This window comes from Pecten maximus, chromosome 8 (assembly GCF_902652985.1).
Source record: "Pecten maximus chromosome 8, xPecMax1.1, whole genome shotgun sequence".
Lineage (NCBI taxonomy): Eukaryota > Metazoa > Mollusca > Bivalvia > Pectinida > Pectinidae > Pecten > Pecten maximus.
The window spans coordinates 42085182-42107089 of NC_047022.1; the positions used below are offsets into that span (position 1 = coordinate 42085182).

The window sequence follows — 21908 nt, forward strand, 5'->3', positions numbered from 1 at the left end:
ACAAAACACAGGGGAGGCCATCCTTAAATGACCATAGCTGTTGATAAGATGTTAAACAAAACAAACCAGATCAAACTGAACTATACTTAATATGAAGAAACTCATTACTGAGCATCGATAACAAAACAGCTTCCATGGACAATGTATATCTGGTACCGTACCTGGCCGCCCCTGGTGACACCCACGATACCCTGGGAGTCTGTGTTGAGGGTGGAGGTGAAGATGACGTTGAGAGAGACACGAGTACAACAGAGACAGGCAGCTGTCTCCATGTCACACAAATAGAGATATCCGTACTTAGTCATCACAAACAGCAGGCCGTACTTACAGGACACCTAGATTATAAACAAGATAAATGTTTCTTTATGGTTCAAATTTTATTGGTTTTATCAAAAACCAAACCAGATGAAATGAACATTAATTTACTCTATAAGCATCATTTCAATGTGTCTATTTTTGTTTTATTTTATCCTACTTTATATAAGAATGAAACAAAATCCCTTAAAAATAACATCACTTAGTGTAAACACAATTTTTTTTTAACAATTTCAACATATTTCATTGACATGATGTTAAGTCAATAGGATTGGACATCAGGCATAGCCTATCGTAGTCCTTTCCTTATAATTAACAGATGGTAAACAAACATAGACCTATATATATATATGAAAGGTTGGTGAGGGTATCAGGGGAGGTAATTCCTTAATAATTACAAGGATTTATTAATTTTAACATTAAATAGTAACCCTTAGGATATTTAGTTTAGCTAATTGTTTTATTATTTACTAAATGAATATTCAAACGTAGTGTATTTTGTAAAGTAGGTGTATCTATATGATGATATTAAGTTTATTCCCCCAACAGATACAGGCCATAAAGACACAATGACACCTATACAGTGTAGAACTATCCACTTCCCATAGCCTTGACTCTGGAACTCTCTATCACACAGTTTGTTCAATACTTACATGCAGAGATATTGGGAAGTCATAACGATCTGCATCATCAAGGTACTGTATGAGGTCATAGTTGTTCCGTGGTGCAAAGTTACCCTGTTTGTAAGGCCCAAGCTCTATCACATGAACCTGTTACAAGAGTTTGTCAGAGTCAGATGTTTATTTCGTGTTGCTAATCTCACAGATTTCCATATATGGGATAAGATATATGGCTTCTCACATTACATTGCCAAATATAGTTGGATGTTATTGTACTCTTCCAAAGACAGAATATTGAACTGGTTGTCAAGGTAACATACTGTATGATATTGTCTTATAGTCGTGAAGAACAGAGATTATTTTTTATGATTTCATTTCACAGATTTCATTTCACAAAGATTTTATTGAATAACAAATTCAGTAAGTATTGGACAACAGGCTAAAGCCTATATAAGCAGCCTCCGCATAATTCTGGGTGATGAAATCTCAGGGTTTTGAAGAAATTAAATCCTATAATCAAATTTATCCTTTATAATAAATATACAATACAATCTAAATTTCAATGAAATTTTGGCAAAAATATACAAGTAAATATCTCCAAATCTTGCGACAAAATTTGACAGAAAAACTGACCTTGCCATGGTCATGATTCTCTCTAGATGCTACACACATGACGGTGGACTGAGAAGGATTGTCGTCATAGTGATATGTGGAGAAGCTGACAGCATGGGCACTGATACACTGTGTGATGTCATCACTAACACTATAGAGCTGTGTCATCCCCGAGATCCTCTTCTCCTGTAATAAATATGGTGTTTTTACTGAAGAATTATTCATATCCAACATATAACTATTACAATATGAGGAATCTTTCCAATTCTTGAAAACTTATACAGACTTTTTGTTCAGAATACATTTGGATTTCCATTTTATATCTTTGAGTAACTCTTCAGTTTCAGATTAATGATTTATTTATTAAAAACCATTTATTTATTAAATACAGAATATCTCTTCCTTATTATTTAGATCCTAGTTAACATTTACCTTCTGCCAGAGGCAATGTCTATAGATCTGGGTACTGTGTAAAATGGTTCAGGATAACCAAAATACGTATACCCCCGGATAACAACGATGCTTAACTAGACGAAACACATTTCCTGCTGTGAGACTTAAAATGATGGAAGAAAGTGAAACTTATATCCCATTACATCCCATACCATACTCTCATGAAAAGATATTTTGACTACATTTTATTAAGTTGGTTTGGTGGTGTGTGATAAAATCCCCGTCAGATATTTTGAACAAAACATATCAACATGTTGTAACATGTAAGTGTGAACTGACCTCTGGTGTCAGTCCTGTGACAGCTAACCACTTGAGGCTGGGGTCAGCCTTATAGCTGATGATTTCACTGAAGGTAAGCCTCGCGTGACGACTGAAGACTCGCTCCGGAGGATTATCTGTTAGAGAACAAACACATTACAAATTTATTACTTTATTTTCATCTCAAACCTATAAACTTACCAGTATTATTTCAAAACATTTTTTCCTTTTTTTATGAACAGACTCTAAGGAATTAATACAAAGCAGTTAAAGCCAATCACAAGCAGTTTTACAAACAGTGGCATCATATTTATGGGATGTGATGACAACTAGTTTCTTAGCCAACAGAAATGACAGTTTCAAACGAGGATTAATTTTTAAAACTATGTACTTATATAATCCTACAGTCTCTGAGTGTTATAAATTCAGGAGTGTTCCTGACATGAATAGATACTATATTTATCTGGCACCCCATGCCCAGTAATAAGACCACCATTACTTTGAACCACATTGTACTCCAGTACATACTGGCCATGGATACACCAACATCACCATGCTCTGTCAACATCTATACTGGTGTGAACTTACTCTGCCAGAGGTCCCAGTGGTAGATGACTGTGTCGGTCACCATGGCGATGATGTCAGAGTTGAGCCATGTCCAGAACACAATAGGTTCGTGTATCTTGGTCTTACTGATCATCACCTTGGTGTCAAAGTTAAACACCTCAAAACGTGGCCCAGCTGTAAAATAACAAATTACATACATATACATTTTTATTTTGATATACAGCATAAAATACATAATGAATTAGTATTAAAACATATTTCAACATTTTGCTTCAAATGACAAACCAAAGCAAAGCACTGGTCTGTAGTTGAACCATATCAATAATGATACATCTAAGTTATAATTTTGGCAATAAGTAGATTAATAAGTGGCTAGATGTATGGAAAGTTTACTTTAATATATATCAGCATGACACTACTCCACATCCTTCTGGCATCACACATTTTGACCACACTGGTAATCTGACCAGATGGGTAGTCTGACCACACTGGTAATCTGACCACATGGGTAGTCTGACCACACTGGTAATCTGACCAGATGGGTAGTCTGACTACACTGGTAATCTGACCAGATGGGTAGTCTGACTACACTGGTAATCTGACCAGATGGGTAGTCTGACTACACTGGTAATCTGACCAGATGGGTAGTCTGACTACACTGGTAATCTGACCACACTGGTAATCTGACCAGATGGGTAGTCTGACTACACTGGTAATCTGACCAGATGGGTAGTCTGACCACACTGGTAATCTGACCAGATGGGTAGTCTGACCACACTGGTAATCTGACCAGATGGGTAGTCTGACCACACTGGTAATCTGACCAGATGGGTAGTCTGACCACACTGGTAATCTGACCAGATGGGTAGTCTGACCACACTGGTAATCTGACCAGATGGGTGATCTGACACGCAAGTTACCAGACAAGATGGATGACTGACCAAATGGGTTACTTGACCACATGGATGACTGACCAAATGGGTTACTTGACCACATGGATGACTGACCACAGACAATATGAATGACCTGACCACTGACCACATGGATGACCTGACCACATGGGTGACCTGACCACTGACCACATGGGTGACCTGACCACTTACCACATGGATTACCTGACCACATGGGTGACCTGACCACTTACCACATGGGTGACCTGACCACTTACCACATGGATTACCTGACCACATGGGTGACCTGACCACTGACCACATTGGTGACCTGACCACTAAAAACATGAGTAACCTGACCACTGACTACATGGGTTTCCTGGTCACACGTGTTTCCTGGTCACATGGGTTTCCTGGTCACATGGGTTTCCTGGTCACATGGGTTTCCTGGTCACATGTGTTTCCTGGTCACATGTGTTTCCTGGTCACATGTGTTTCCTGGTCATATGGGTTTCCTGGTCACATGGGTTTCCTGGTCACACATGTTTCCTGGTCACATTGGTTTCCTGGTCACATGGGTTTCCTGGTCACACATGTTTCCTGGTCACATGGGTTTCCTGGTCACATGGGTTTCCTGGTCACACGGGTTTCCTGGTCACACGTGTTTCCTGGTCACACGTGTTTCCTGGTCACACATGTTTCCTGGTCACATGGGTTTCCTGGTCACATGGGTTTCCTGGTCACATGAGTTTCCTGGTCACATGGGTTTCCTGGTCACATGGGTTTCCTGGTCACATGGGTGATATATTTATTGTATATTTCCTGGGACTAGTGTCTCTACAATTATTACCACCAATCCACCGCCTACAGTTAATGACAAATCTAATTCTCAACTCTGTGTCTGTCCCTAAAACATGAATAATTCAGCACTCCCACCCCTGACATTTAGTGTAGTAGATTACCAGGCTGATCCAGAGGACTTCTAAACATAAACCTTCCCACTGGGTCACTAAAACAGTAACTATTCCCAATTAACACCTCCAAACAAAATATACCAGATTTTATTGTAGACAGAACTCCTGTCTGTACTGCAGGGATACAGCAATCATAAACTCTAGTCATATATTCTCAATTAAAAGTGCCAGGATTTTATGCCTCCGCCTCAGTAGTTTGTATACAACAATACACCATACACACAATAGCTGACATTGTAAGCCATGGTAGCCAATTATAAAATGGTGGAATTGTAATTACAGTAACTCCAATAATCCAACAGGCATGCATATACCACTCTAAATCTCCCAATAGAATCGATGGAGCAAACCACACATAGCTATGCTGTAACAAAAATAATTCACAAAGACAACAAACACACAAGTCAACAAGGGGCCCATGGGCATTAAAGGTCCCCTGAGTTTTGATATATTTTGGCATACCAGGTATTTGATTCCTGTGACCTTGAATTTGGGGTCAATGTCATTCACCCCAGCATGCTTAAGGCCCAATATCAGATATCTGGGCATCTTGCTTTACACAAGACTTGCGTTCGACAAACCACCCTAGGTAAACAAAGGGCTATAACTCTATATATAGAGGGAAATGCTGACATTCCACCATCACAAGATGAACTTACATCCAATAGAAGGTGTATCTGAGATATTATAAACGGATGTGGGAGTGAGCCACTGTAGGGCAGATTTTATGATATTTACAGACTGACTCTGTTTTGTGTCTAGTGAAAGTGGCCTATTTATATTGTCTGACCTTTTAAGGCAATGACAGGCTGCGTGGGATTCATCTGTATGGAGTCCGCACTTGTCTGTCCAGCATACGATATGACACCATCCTTTGGATTCAGCACTGTCACCTGTAATTACATATAAACACATGATTTTAAATTTCTCTGATCTATTTATCTTCCAGTACCACAGGGTACTGCAGTCTCTGTCCTTGTAAAACTCGTCTAAACTCATTCCTCAAAATCTAGGTTTGATCCAAAATGATAGCAGGATTCTATTTCTGACAAAAAACTATGAAAATCATATTAGTACATTCCAACACCCTGTCTAATCTGACCAAAAGGTTGTAAGTAACAAAGAGGACTTCGATTAGACAGGTTTCACTCTATATCTCATTACATATAATAGGTATCTAGAACTCATTTAAACTAACTAGACTACTGACATGTCAGTGAGGGCCCCGCAATGTGTCTGTCTATAACTTAACCCAAGTCATACAATGACATATATACAAATTACACTATGACCTTGACCTTAACATTATCAGTTTTTTAAATTCCTATTGCACATCTGTATATCACAGGGTATCATCTTTAAAGTATATCCTAGTTACATTTTTAGTAACAGTGACCTTGATCTTGACCTTAAAGGTTATAAAACCATAATGTGCTTAAGATTCACATTTATTATTTTCAAATTTATATTAAGTAACAGTGAACTTTAAATTTTAATGCTGAAAAGCAATTCTAAGCAAGCTCATTCAATAAGGAAGCCGGTATAAAGTTTGAGTTACATCGGCCAAAATAAAAGTGCTGACAGACATACAGATGGCCGGACAGACAGACGACAGGCTAGCTGGACAAATGGACAGACACTGTGATTACTACTGGGCAACCACTGTTTCAAACGGGGCTGTAATGATGCATATAATGTGTTTTGCAGTTTTTTCTGGTATCTTCAGATGTTTACAAGAAGTTTTGATAATAGCTTTCCTTTACTAGTACTAATTAACATATGGATGAGATGATGAATATATGACATAGATAAGGCTAGCAAGCAATTTAGACAAGTTTTACTGTACCAGAGGGCATTTCGGAAAGCATCCAAGGTAGCCATGGTCAGCACAGATAAAATAGACACAAGGTACAAGATTAGACTAGAAAAATACATGTAGAACATCATGAAGGTCAGAATAGATATGATAATCATGACATGATTATCATATTTATTCTGACCTTCCAACACCGAAACCTATAAACGCCCATAACTCTCAGATTATTTCTACAGGCTTCTCAATAGGTCTGAACTCCTGACATAACGAGAGAAAGCTTGTGAGGCATGTATGTCTTCAGCTTCTCTTGGTTGAAAATAGATAAAAACGAAGTCTTACTGAAACTTCAACATGCACATTTTAGCCCATCAACAAATGTTCAGTTTAAAACGTGTCAGAAATTTAAAACAACTGATACTTTTATATAGGTAATGAAAAAGACGGATACCTAAACACAGAGTTACAAATCCCTTTTTTTATTTTAATACATGTTAAATACCTGATGCTTATCATTGCATCTTAGTGTGATTTTTGTGGTATCATTGCATCTTAGTGTGATTTTTGTGGTATCATTGCATCTTAGTGTGATTTTTGTGGTATCATTGCATCTTAGTGTGATTTTTGTGGTATCTGCTTCAATCACTAAGCTACACAATACAACATGTGCTTTTTTACAGTTATTTTCCCAACACATTTCTGGTTTTAGTTGACCATGCTAATTATTCATGATGCTTTGAATTCAGACTAAATGATCAATTTTTCTTCTTACATATCATGAACATACGAATGATTTCTTAAACATAACTTGAACAAAACATGGCACCAAAATCTATTTCTCATATGACAATACCCAATGGTGGTATTTAATCTGGAGAACCTCTTTAAGTTTGAATTATTCCCAATATGTATATATACTTGTAAAGGATATCACTGCCGTATGTATACATGTAAAGGATATCACTGCCGTATGTATACTTATAAAGGATATCACTGCCGTATGTATACTTGTAAAGGATATCACTGCCGTATGTATACTTGTAAAGGATATCACTGCCGTATGTATACTTGTAAAGGATATCACTGCCGCATGTATACTTGTAAAGGATATCACTGCCGTATGTATACTTGTAAAGGATATCACTGCCGCATGTATACTTGTAAAGGATATCACTGCCGCATGTATACTTGTAAAGGATATCACTGCCGTATGTATACTTGTAAAGGATATCACTGCCGTATGTATACTTGTAAAGGATATCACTGCCGTATGTATACTTGTAAAGGATATCACTGCCGTATGTATACTTGTAAAGGATATCACTGCCGTATGTATACTTGTAAAGGATATCACTGCCGTATGTATACTTGTAAAGGATATCACTGCCGTATGTATACTTGTAAAGGATATCACTGCCGCATGATAACAAAGAGAACTTTTATTATTAAAGATTCCTACTCATCAGTCATCACTATAACCAGACACCGGAGCAGAAACCCATCTGTGTGCTGTAAACCACCATTTTAATGGAACCATGGATATACCACTTAACAAAACCGACTTCACAGCCTTTGATTGATGAACCATCTGGGCTGGGTGGTCCCTCCAAGTTTTTTCACCGTTTCTCAAGCCCACCAGAACTAGTTATTGTAGACAATGGAAATGGCATATATATGTATAAGTAGGTGGAGTAGACAGAGAATGACGCCCACAGCTATATCCTTAATTGTACTCGAGTTTACACCTGATGATCTGAATTATACACATCGAAGAGACACATGTCTGCTGGTACTGTTTGATCCTCAACATCCACAAAAGAACCTATACATGTATATCTTCATTTATCCTGAGGACTATCCCTTCCATCAAATTGTCACATCATGTCTCTTATCATGCAACAGGTGTGATTTTTATGTAGGTAATCAACTATGTATCAGTAGAGCAATAAGTGTAAGAATATACTAAAAACAAGGGGCAATGTCGTGTATAAGCCTGTATTGCTGTATAATGAGGCTCTGTAATGGGACATGTATTACTGTATAATGAGGCTCTGTAATGGGCCTGTATTACTGTATAATGAGGCTCTGTAATGGACCTGTATTGCTGTATAATGAGGCTCTGTAATGGTTCTGTATTACTGTATAATGAGGCTCTGTAATGGACCTGTATTGCTGTATAATGAGGCTCTGTAATGACCCTGTATTACTGTATAATGAGGCTCTGTAATGGACCTGTATTGCTGTATAATGAGGCTCTGTAATGGGCCTGTATTACTGTATAATGAGGCTCTGTAATGGGCCTGTATTGCTGTATAATGAGGCTCTGTAATGACCCTGTATTACTGTATAATGAGGCTCTGTAATGGTCCTGTATTACTGTATAATGAGGCTCTGTAATGGGTCCTGTATTACTGTATAATGAGGCTCTGTAATGGGCCTGTATTGCTGTATAATGAGGCTCTGTAATGGGCCTGTATTGCTGTATAATGAGGCTATGTAATGTTCCTGTATTGCTGTATAATGAGGCTCTGTAATGGGCCTGTATTGCTGTATAATGAAGCTCTGTAATGGACCTGTATTGCTGTATAATGAGGCTCTGTAATGGTCCTGTATTGCTGTATAATGAGGCTCTGTAATGGACCTGTATTGCTGTATAATGAGCCTCTGTAATGTTCCTGTATTACTGTATAATGAGGCTCTGTAATGGACCTGTATTACTGTATAATGAGGCTCTGTAATGGGCCTGTATTACTGTATAATGAGGCTCTGTAATGGACCTGTATTGCTGTATAATGAGGCTCAGTAATGGACCTGTATTGCTGTATAATGAGGCTCTGTAATGGACCTGTATTGCTGTATAATGAGGTGCTGTAATGGACCTGTATTGCTGTATAATGAGGCTCTGTAATGGGCCTGTATTACTGTATAATGAGGCTCTGTAATGGGCCTGTATTGCTGTATAATGAGGCTCTGTAATGGGCCTGTATTACTGTATAATGAGGCTCTGTAATGGGCCTGTATTGCTGTATAATGAGGCTCTGTAATGGGCCTGTATTGCTGTATAATGAGGCTCTGTAATGGGCCTGTATTACTGTATAATGAGGCTCTGTAATGGGCCTGTATTGCTGTATAATGAGGCTCTGTAATGGATCTGTATTGCTGTATAATGAGGCTCTGTAATGGGCCTGTATTACTGTATAATGAGGCTCTGTAATGGGCCTGTATTGCTGTATAATGAGGCTCTGTAATTGGCCTGTATTGCTGTATAATGAGGTGCTGTAATGGGCCTGTATTACTGTATAATGAGGCTCTGTAATGGGCCTGTATTACTGTATAATGAGGCTCTGTAATGGGCCTGTATTACTGTATAATGAGCCTCTGTAATGGACCTGTATTACTGTATAATGAGGCTCTGTAATGGGCCTGTATTACTGTATAATGAGGCTCTGTAATGGACCTGTATTGCTGTATAATGAGGCTCTGTAATGGGCCTGTATTGCTGTATAATGAGGCTCAGTAATGGGCCTGTATTACTGTATAATGAGGCTCTGTAATGGGCCTGTATTACTGTATAATGAGGCTCTGTAATGGATCTGTATTGCTGTATAATGAGGCTCTGTAATGGACCTGTATTGCTGTATAATGAGGCTCTGTAATGGGCCTGTATTGCTGTATAATGAGGCTCTGTAATGGACCTGCATTGCTGTATAATGAGGCTCTGTAATGGATCTGTATTGCTGTATAATGAGGCTCTGTAATGGACCTGTGTTACTGTATAATGAGGCTCTGTAATGGGTCCTGTATTGCTGTATAATGAGGCTCTGTAATTGGCCTGTATTACTGTATAATGAGGCTCTGTAATGTTCCTGTATTGCAGTATAATGAGGCTCTGTAATGTTCCTGTATTGCTGTATAATGAGGCTCTGTGAATTGGCCTGTATTGTTGTATAATGAGGCTCTGTAATGTTCCTGTATTGCTGTATAATGAGGCTCTGTAATGTTCCTGTATTGCTGTATAATGAGGCTCTGTAATGGGCCTGCATTACTGTATAATGAGGCTCTGTAATGGGCCTGTATTACTGTATAATTAGGCTCTGTAATGACCCTGTATTGCTGTATAATGAGGCTCTGTAATGGGCCTGTATTGTTGTATAATGAGGCTCTGTAATGACCCTGTATTGCTGTATAATGAGGCTCTGTAATAGTTCTGTATTGCTGTATAATGAGGCTCTGTAATGGGCCTGTATTACTGTATAATGAGGCTCTGTAATGGGCCTGTATTACTGTATAATGAGGCTCTGTAATGGGCCTGTATTGTTGTATAATGAGGCTCTGTAATGGGCCGGTATTGCTGTATAATGAGGCTCTGTAATGTTCCTGTATTGCTGTATAATGAGGCTCTGTAATGGGCCTGTATTGCTGTATAATGAGGTGCTGTAATGGGCCTGTATTGCTGTATAATGAGGCTCTGTAATGGGCCTGTATTGCTGTATAATGAGGCTCTGTAATGGGCCTGTATTGCTGTATAATGAGGCTCTGTAATGGATCTGTATTACTGTATAATGAGGCTCTGTAATGGGCCTTGATTACTGTATAATGAGGCTCTGTAATGGGCCTGTATTGCTGTATAATGAGGCTCTGTAATGTTCCTGTATTGCTGTATAATGAGGCTCTGTAATGGGCCTGTATTACTGTATAATGAGGCTCTGTAATGACCCTGTATTACTGTATAATGAGGCTCTGTAATGGGCCTGTATTACTGTATAATTAGGCTCTGTAATGGGCCTGTATTACTGTATAATGAGGCTCTGTAATGGGCCTGTATTACTGTATAATGAGGCTCTGTAATGGGCCTGTATTGTTGTATAATGAGGCTCTGTAATGGGCCGGTATTGCTGTATAATGAGGCTCTGTAATGTTCCTGTATTGCTGTATAATGAGGCTCTGTAATGGGCCTTGATTACTGTATAATGAGGCTCTGTAATGGGCTTGTATTGCTGTATAATGAGGTGCTGTAATGGGCCTGTATTGTTGTATAATGAGGCTCTGTAATGGGCCTGTATTGCTGTATAATGAGACTATGTAATGGGCCTGTATTGCTGTATAATGAGGCTCTGTAATGGATCTGTATTACTGTATAATGAGGCTCTGTAATGGGCCTTGATTACTGTATAATGAGGCTCTGTAATGGGCCTGTATTGCTGTATAATGAGGCTCTGTAATGTTCCTGTATTGCTGTATAATGAGGCTCTGTAATGGGCCTGTATTACTGTATAATGAGGCTCTGTAATGACCCTGTATTGCTGTATAATGAGGCTCTGTAATGGGCCTGTATTGTTGTATAATGAGGCTCTGTAATGGGCCTGTATTGCTGTATAATGAGGCTCTGTAATGTTCCTGTATTACTGTATAATGAGGCTCTGTAATGTTCCTGTATAATGAGGCTCTGTAAATGTGCCTGTATCGATGATCTGTCATTCATATTACTTCATTTATATGACCAAGATATTTGGTCATTATTCTAGCTTTCATCCCTGTAATTGTAACTGACCAGATAGCATTTTTCTCAGGCTAAGTGAAGTCGTGTTGGTGCCTTTTATGTTTGACCTGGGAGTTGAATCCTGGTCATGTTGGTACCTTTTATGTTTGACCTAAGGAGTTGACCTATTGTTGAAAAATGAGTGCATAACTGTCAACCACCAAGCCTCTTATCTTCATGTTTGATGTTTTTTCTTTAATTTGAACTGACAAATAATATTTGTTAATGACAAAATCTCTATTCATATTACACCATCCATGAATCTAACCATGCTGAAATTTCCTCTTCATCAACCAGGAGTCTAACTATGTTAAAATTTCCTTTCTTCTTAAAGCTTGCACCCAGGAGTTTAATTTTTGTTGATGAATTTTCACTAACGGCTAAGGTCCTCAAACATATTAACTTAAAAGAAATTGAAATGTCATAAAAAATATCTTATCTTACTCTGGGAATATAGATGTACATAAACTGAGACTGGAGCCTGCCCAGGATTTCCTGTATACCACATATCCTTACAGGAAGCATTGTCAGCTGGAGTTTCCTAGAGATAGGGTGGGTCATTACAATAGGAAATACTGAAGGTGGCCTTATAATTAGTGTGTGTACCTTATAATTAGTGTGTGGTTACCTTATAATTAGTGTGTGTTACCTTATAATTAGTGTGTGGTTATACCTTATAATTAGTGTGTGGGTACCTTATAATTAATGTGTGTACCTTTTAATTAGTGTGTGGTTACCTTATAATTAGTGTGTGGTTACCTTATAATTAGTGTGTGTTACCTTATAATTAGTGTGTGGTTACCTTATAATTAGTGTGTGGTACCTTATAATTAGTGTGTGTACCATATAATTAGTGTGTGTGTAGCTTATAATTAGTGTGTGGTTACCTTATAATTAGTGTGTGGTACCTTATAATTAGTGTGTGGTTACCTTAAAATTAGTGTGTGGTTACCATATAATTAGTGTGTGTTACCTTATAATTAGTGTGTGGTTACCTTTTAATTAGTTCCTGGTTACCTTATAATTAGTGTGTGTTACCTTATAATTAGTGTGTGTTACCTTATAATTAGTGTGTGGTTACCTTATAATTAGTGTGTGGTACCTTATAATTAGTGTGTGTACCATATAATTAGTGTGTGTGTAGCTTATAATTAGTGTGTGGTTACCTTATAATTAGTGTGTGGTACCTTATAATTAGTGTGTGGTTACCTTATAATTAGTGTGTGTTACCTTATAATTAGTGTGTGGTTACCTTTTAATTAGTTCCTGGTTACCTTATAATTAGTGTGTGTTACCTTATAATTAGTGTGTGTTACCTTATAATTAGTGTGTGGTTACCTTATAATTAGTGTGTGGTACCTTATAATTAGTGTGTGTACCATATAATTAGTGTGTGTGTAGCTTATAATTAGTGTGTGGTTACCTTATAATTAGTGTGTGGTACCTTATAATTAGTGTGTGGTTACCTTATAATTAGTGTGTGGGTACCTTATAATTAGTGTGTGTTACCTTATAATTAGTGTGTGTTTACCTTATAATTAGTGTGTGGGTACCTTATAATTAGTGTGTGGGTACCTTATAATTAGTGTGTGGTTACCTTATAATTAATGTGTGTTACCTTATAATTAGTGTGTGTTACCTTATAATTAGTGTGTGGTTACCTTATAATTAGTGTGTGGTTACCTTATAATTAGTGTGTGGTTACCTTATAATTAGTGTGTGGTTACCTTTTAATTAGTTCGTGGTTACCTTATAATTAGTGTGTGTTACCTTATAATTAGTGTGTGTACCTTTTAATTAGTTCTTGGTTACCTTTTAATTAGTTCGTGGTTACCTTATAATTAGTGTGTGTTACCTTATAATTAGTGTGTGGTTATCTTATAATTAGTTCGTGGTTACCTTATAATTAGTGTGTGTTACCTTATAATTAGTGTGTGGGTACCTTATAATTAGTGTGTGTTACCTTATAATTAGTGTGTGTTACCTTTTAATTAGTTCGTGGTTACCTTATTATTAGTGTGTGTTACCTTATAATGTGTTACCTTATAATTAGTGTGTGTTACCTTATAATTAGTGTGTGTTACCTTATAATTAGTATGTGGTTACCTTATAATTAGTGTGTGGTTACCTTATAATTAATTCGTGGTTACCTTATAATTAGTGTGTGTTACCTTATAATTAGTGTGTGGGTACCTTATAATTAGTGTGTGTTACCTTATAATTAGTGTGTGGTTACGTTATAATTAGTGTGTGGTTACCATATAATTAATTAGTGTGTGGTTACCTTATAATTAGTGTGTGGGTACCTTATAATTAGTGTGTGGGTACCTTATAATTAGTGTGTGGTTACCTTATAATTAGTGTGTGGTTACCTTATAATTAGTGTGTGGTTACCTTATAATTAGTTCGTGGTTACCTTATAATTAGTGTGTGTTACCTTATAATTAGTGTGTGTTACCTTATAATTAGTGTGTGGGTACCTTATAATTAGTGTGTGGTTACCTTATAATTAGTGTGTGGTTACCTTATAATTAGTGTGTGGGTACCTTATAATTAGTGTGTGTTACCTTATGATTAGTGTGTGGGTACCTTATAATTAGTGTGTGGTTACCTTATAATTAGTGTGTGGTTACCTTATAATTAGTGTGTGGTTACCTTATCATTATTGTGTGGTTACCTTATAATTAGTTCCTGGTTACCTTATAATTAGTGTGTGGTTACCTTATAATTAGTGTGTGGTTACCTTATAATTAGTGTGTGGGTACCTTATAATTAGTGTGTGTTACCTTATAATTAGTGTGTGGTTACCTTATAATTAGTATGTGGTTACCTTATAATTAGTGTGTGTTACCATATAATTAGTGTGTGTTACCTTATAATTAGTGTGTGTTACCTTATAATTAGTGTGTGGGTACCTTATAATTAGTGTGTGGGTACCTTATAATTAGTGTGTGTTTACCTTATAATTAGTGTGTGGGTACCTTATAATTAGTGTGTGGGTACCTTATAATTAGTGTGTGGTTACCTTATAATTAGTGTGTGGGTAACTTATAATTAGTGTGTGTTACCATATAATTAGTGTGTGTTACCTTATAATTAGTGTGTGTGTACCTTATAATTAGTGTGTGTTACCATATAATTAGTGTGTGTTACCTTATAATTAGTGTGTATGTACCTTATAATTAGTGTGTGGTTACCTTATAATTAGTGTGTGTTACCTTATAATTAGTGTGTGTTACCTTATAATTAGTGTGTGTTTACCTTATAATTAGTGTGGGTACCTTATAATTAGTGTGTGGGTACCTTATAATTAGTGTGTGTTTACCTTATAATTAGTGTGTGTTACCTTATAATTAGTGTGTGTTACCTTATAATTAGTGTGTGTTACCATATAATTAGTGTGTGGGTACCTTATAATTAGTGTGTGTTTACCTTATAATTAGTGTGTGTTACCTTATAATTAGTGTGTGTTACCTTATAATTTGTGTGTGGGTACCTTTTAATTAGTGTGTGGTTACCTTATAATTAGTGTGTGGTTACCTTATAATTAGTGTGTGGTTACCTTATAATTAGTGTGTGTTACCTTATAATTAGTTCCTGGTTACCTTATAATTAGTGTGTGGTTACCTTATAATTAGTGTGTGTTACCTTATAATTAGTGTGTGGTTACCTTATAATTAGTGTGTGGTTACCTTATAATTAGTGTGTGTTACCTTATAATTAGTGTGTGGTTACCTTATAATTAGTGTGTAGTTACCTTATAATTAGTGTGTGGTTACCTTATAATTAGTGTGTGGTTACCTTATAATTAGTTCCTGGTTACCTTATAATTAGTGTGTGGTTACCTTATAATTAGTGTGTGTTACCTTATAATTAGTTCCTGGTTACCTTATAATTAGTGTGTGGTTACCTTATAATTAGTGTGTGTTACCTTATAATTAGTGTGTGGTTACCTTATAATTAGTGTGTGGGTACCTTATAATTAGTGTGTGGGTACCTTATAATTAGTGTGTGTTACCTTATAATTAGTGTGTGTTACCTTTTAATTAGTGTGTGGGTACCTTTTAATTAGTGTGTGGTTACCTTATAATTAGTGTGTGGGTACCTTATAATTAGTGTGTGGTTACCTTATAATTAGTGTGTGGTACCTTATAATTAGTGTGTGTACCTTATAATTAGTGTGTGTTACCTTATAATTAGTGTGTGTTACCTTTTAATTAGTGTGTGGGTACCTTTTAATTAGTGTGTGGTTACCTTATAATTAGTGTGTGGGTACCTTATAATTAGTGTGTGGTTACCTTATAATTAGTGTGTGGTACCTTATAATTAGTGTGTGTACCTTATAATTAGTGTGTGGTTACCTTATAATTAGTGTGTGTACCTTATAATTAGTGTATGTACCTTATAATTAGTGTGTGGTTACCTTATAATTAGTGTGTGTACCTTATAATTAGTGTGTGGTTACCTTATAATTAGTGTGTGTTTACCTTATAATTAATGTGTGTACCTTATAATTAGTGTGTGTACCTTATAATTAGTGTGTGGTTACCTTATAATTAGTGTGTGTACCTTATAATTAGTGTGTGGTTACCTTATAATTAGTGTGTGGTTACCTTATGATTAGTGTGTGTTACCTTATAATTAGTGTGTGTGTACCTTATAATTAGTGTGTGGGTACCTTATAATTAGTGTGTGGGTACCTTATAATTAGTGTGTGGGTACCTTATAATTAGTGTGTGGTTACCATATAATTAGTGTGTGTTACCTTATAATTAGTGTGTGGTTACCTTATAATTAGTGTGTGGGTACCTTATAATTAGTGTGTGGGTACCATATAATTAGTGTGTGGGTACCTTATAATTAGTGTGTGGTTACCTTATAATTAGTGTGTGGTTACCTTATAATTAGTGTGTGGGTACCTTATAATTAGTGTGTGGTTACCTTATAATTAGTGTGTGGTTACCATATAATTAGTGTGTGGGTACCTTATAATTAGTGTGTGGTTACCTTATAATTAGTGTGTGGTTACCTTATAATTAGTGTGTGTTACCTTATAATTAGTGTGTGGTTACCTTATAATTAGTGTGTGGGTACCTTATAATTAGTGTGTGGTTACCTTATAATTAGTGTGTGGTTACCATATAATTAGTGTGTGGGTACCTTATAATTAGTGTGTGGGTACCTTATAATTAGTGTGTGGGTACCTTATAATTAGTGTGTGGGTACCTTATAATTAGTGTGTGGTTACCTTATAATTAGTGTGTGGGTACCTTATAATTAGTGTGTGGTTACCTTATAATTAGTGTGTGGTTACCTTATAATTAGTGTGTGGTTACCTTATAATTAGTGTGTGGGTACCTAATATAATTAGTGTGTGGTTACCTTATAATTAGTGTGTGGGTACCTTATAATTAGTGTGTGGTTACATTATAATTATTGTGTGGTTACTTTATAATTAGTGTGTGGTTACTTTATAATTAGTGTGTGTGTACCTTATACAGTGGAACCTCTATAAACCGAACATGCATGGGACATGACTATTTGTTCGGTTTATAGAGGGTTCGGTTTGGAGAAGTTGATCGAAAAATGACCGGTCAAATTCCGGATATAATTGGTTGGAAGATGTTTTATTAGAATGCACCCGATTGCAAAACGGCACGTACATACTTAGACAATTTGGATTGTCTGAATAATATGCATATTATGAAAGTTAATCAATGTATATATTGCAGAATATATAAGAAAGGCAAATGACTATAACAATAGTTTTAAACAGTATTTTCACATGTACAACTACACTTTACGATCGGCCTACATTTTGTTACATCCGGTGAAGCTTCGTCATGTGGATGGGGCCAATAGTCCGATACAGAATATTTTACACATCAAATAATATTAAAGGGTGTGAAGATGTTTTGTTTCAATATCAATTACAATTAATCAGATGATACTGGTCGTATTTCCGACATCGCTGTTGTCTAAAAAAACATCACGGGCTTCTTTACGAAAACAACCCCTTTTGGGCCTCATTTAAATTAAATGCGAAACTCGGGCTTCTAGCTCTACTTGCATTGAGAAGATAAACGAACCGACGCACTTCAATGAAGTGTGGCATTGTTTCATAATTGTCGTGTTGATTATACACTAGGCCTTCCGTCATAATGCCCCCTTGGGGTATATATTGGATACCTGTACAAATCACCTACTTAGGTCCCGAGACAATAAGGCTTCACACAATACCCGTCACAGTTGTTATTTCACGGTTGACTGGCCTGACCTCGTGTCATAATCGCTCAGGTAAGGCCGGTTTTCAGAAGTAATTTTTGGTATATTTTAACAGGAACCGGACACAAAATCAGTCCGGTGTTCGGAATTCAGAGGGATCGGTATTTGGAAGTTTTTTAATACTATAAGAAAGAAGGACCAATTCCGTACAATGACAATTCGTTCGGTATGCAGAGGTGTTCGGTTTTTAGAAGGTTCGGTTTTCGGAAGTTGCACTGTAATTAGTGTGTGGTTACCTTATAATTAGTGTGTGGTTACCTTATAATTAGTGTGTGGTTACTTTATAATTAGTGTGTGGTTACATTATAATTAGTGTGTGGGTAACTTATAATTAGTGTGTGGGTACTTTATAATTAGTGTGTGGTTACCTTATAATTAGTGTGTGGGTAACTTATAATTAGTGTGTGGGTACTTTATAATTAGTGTGTGGTTACCTTATAACTAGTGTGTGGTTACTTTATAATTAGTGTGTGGTACCTTTTAATTAGTGTGTGGTTACCTTATAATTAGTGTGTGGTTACCTTATAATTAGTGTGTGGTTACTTTATAATTAGTGTGTGTGTACCTTATAATTAGTGTGTGGTTACCTTATAATTAGTGTGTGGTTACCTTATAATTAGTGTGTGGTACCTTTTAATTAGTGTGTGGTTACCTTATAATTATTGTGTGGTTACGTTATAATTAGTGTGTGGTTACCTTATAATTAGTGTGTGGGTACTTTATAATTAGTGTGTGGTTACCTTATAATTAGTGTGTGGTTACCTTATAATTAGTGTGTGGTTACTTTATAATTAGTGTGTGGTACCTTATAATTAGTGTGTGGTTACCTTTTAATTAGTGTGTGGTTACCTTATAATTATTTTGTGGTTACCTTATAATTAGTGTGTGGTTACCTTATAATTAGTGTGTGGTTACCTTATAATTAGTGTGTGGTTACCTTACAATTAGTGTGTGGTTACCTTATAATTAGTGTGTGGTTACTTTATAATTAGTGTGTGGCTACCTTATAATTAGTGTGGTTACTTTATAATTAGTGTGTGGGTACCTTATAATTAGTGTGTGGCTACCTTATAATTAGTGTGTGGTTACCTTATAATTAGTGTGGTAACTTTATAATTAGTGTGTGGGTACCTTATAATTAGTGTGTGGTTACCTTATAATTAGTGTGTGGTTACCTTATAATAAGTGTGTGTGTACCTTTTAATTAGTGTGTGGTTACCTTATAATTAGTGTGTGGTTACCTTATAATAGTGTGTAATTACCTTATAATTAATGTGTGGTTACCTTATAATTAGTGTGTGGTTACCTTATAATTAGTGTGTGGTTACCTTATAATTAGTGTGTGGGTACCTTATAATTAGTGTGTGGTTACCTTATAATTAGTGTATGGTTACCTTATAATAAGTGTGTGGTTACCTTATAATTAGTGTGTGGTTACCTTATAATTAGTGTGTGGTAACCTTATAATTAGTGTGTGGGTACCTTATAATTAGTATGTGGTTACCTTATAATTAGTGTGTGGTTACCTTATAATTAGTGTGTGGTTACTTTATAATTAGTGTGTGGTACCTTATAACAAAGGGCCAATTGCAAAGGCCCTGAGAAACGTCAGGGTCTGAGGTCATAGAATAAGAAATTTAAAATCGGATTTTATAGTCAGACAGCTACATTTGTATCAGATGATATTTCTTAATCTGGTTATTCCTATAATATTCTATATATATTCAAGAAAACATGTATAACATATTTATCTGCTGAAAACTTTCCAATAGCTGAGTATAGTTCTTTCCCTGACCTAATCATTAAATGTTTGTGGAAGATTATTGATATACAAATGTACTTCTGAATATGTAAAGCTGCTTGTAAACTTTGGAAAAAAAAAATCAACTGAAGGATAAATCGGTCTATTAACAGTTACATGTACAACCAGAGATAAAATCCAAGATGTACGCAGCCCAAGTTTTTTTTATCTATATTATAAGATGTTAATTAGGCCTAGCAAACTTCTGTTTTATGACCCTAGGAACATTGAAAATGCAAATATTTACCTCCGATAGAAAAGTGCTTTTCCATGATTGGTTTGGATACTTTGTGAAGCTGCCTATCTATGGTACTATGACCAAATCAAACATGTTCTATGTTTAGGTAAGAACTAAGTGAATGCATAGCCGAACAAGAAATTTGCTCGTTTTTTAAAGAAAAAGGGTAAACTCTATTAGAACTAATAATTCGGCAAAATCTTTGCATAGAGCTAAGCCTCATAGGGTCCTCTAACTATATACCAAATTTTAGTAAAATCCATTGAAAACAAAGCAAATGCATAGCCGGACAAGCTAGTAACCATTTTTTACATAAAGGGGCATAACTCTGTAAAATGGTTTTTTTCGGAAGATGCCATTACTGGAGACACAACTTCATGCCATCCTTCAACTCTGTATAAAGTTTCAAGAAAATCTATCAAAAACTAAGTGAATGCATAGCCGGACAAAATTATGACACATTTTGTATGAAAAAGGGGCATAACTCTGTTAAAAAGGGCTAAAGTGACATAATTTGTTTAAAAGGACTACTTGGGGAAAATCACAACACCATATGGTCTTTTAACTATACACCAATTTTGTGAAAACTGAGGAAATGCATAACTGGACAAAATTATAACCATTTTTCAAATAAAGGGCCATAATTATGTAAAAAGCATTTTTTCGGAAAAAGCATTTACTGGAGGCACAAGTGCATGCAGTCCTTCAACTGTGTAAAAAGTTTCAAGAAAATCCATTGAAAACAAAGCAAATGCATAGCTGGACAAGCTAGTAACCATTTTTTACATAAAGGGGCATAACTCTGTAAAAAGGGTTTTTTCGGAAGAAGCCGTTACTGGATCGAGACACAACTTCATGCCATCCTTCAACTCTGTATAAAGTTTCAAGAAAATCCATCAAAAACTAAGTGAATGCATAGTCGGACAAAATTATGACACATTTTGTATATAAAAGGGTCATAACTCTGTTAACACATTCACCCCTAAAGACACATTTGAACTCTTCCAATTCAAACATTGGAATAGTTCATTATGACACTTCAGGGGTGAATGAGTTAACCTTGCTAAATCGCGAAATCACTGCAGGGGACACAAGTTCATATGGTCTTCTAACCATATACCAAATTTGAGTGAAATCCATAAGAAATGAGCTAATGCATAGCCGGACAAATTTTGTGACAGACGGACGGACGGACAAAGTGATTCCAGTATACCCCCTAAATTCGTTGCAGGGGGGGATAAAGAAAAAGACAGAATGTAATGGAATATCTAGCTAGACAAACGTTGTTTTATCAAAGGGACATAACTCCTGTAAAAGGGTTGGAATAAAGAATAAAACAAGGGAGCTAGACACAATTACATTTAGTCATGGTATTGACTCAGACAAAAGAACAAGTTGGTTCCAGTATACCTCCCATTCCAGCCTTCCCTAACATTGTAATTACATTAACAGTAACACAGCATCAGCATAATGTCTGCTTTAGCTTTCTAATAATACTTGTTCAATTCCCTGGAAACGGAAAATAAAAAAAATACCCAATTTA

General features: G+C 36.1%; 1 protein-coding gene across 1 annotated transcript in view; it reads right to left on the reverse strand.

Annotated features, from left to right (window-relative positions):
- LOC117333557 (clathrin heavy chain-like) overlaps positions 1 to 21908 on the reverse strand; it is a 38661-nt gene that overhangs the window by 7343 nt on the left and 9410 nt on the right. Inside the window, exons 3-8 of the mRNA XM_033892894.1 lie at positions 5480 to 5582; positions 2847 to 2999; positions 2280 to 2395; positions 1569 to 1733; positions 969 to 1085; positions 162 to 335 (exon numbers count right to left, since the gene is read on the reverse strand). Coding sequence (XP_033748785.1) covers positions 162 to 335; positions 969 to 1085; positions 1569 to 1733; positions 2280 to 2395; positions 2847 to 2999; positions 5480 to 5582 — 828 coding nt within the window. The remainder of the gene's footprint in view (positions 1 to 161; positions 336 to 968; positions 1086 to 1568; positions 1734 to 2279; positions 2396 to 2846; positions 3000 to 5479; positions 5583 to 21908) is intronic.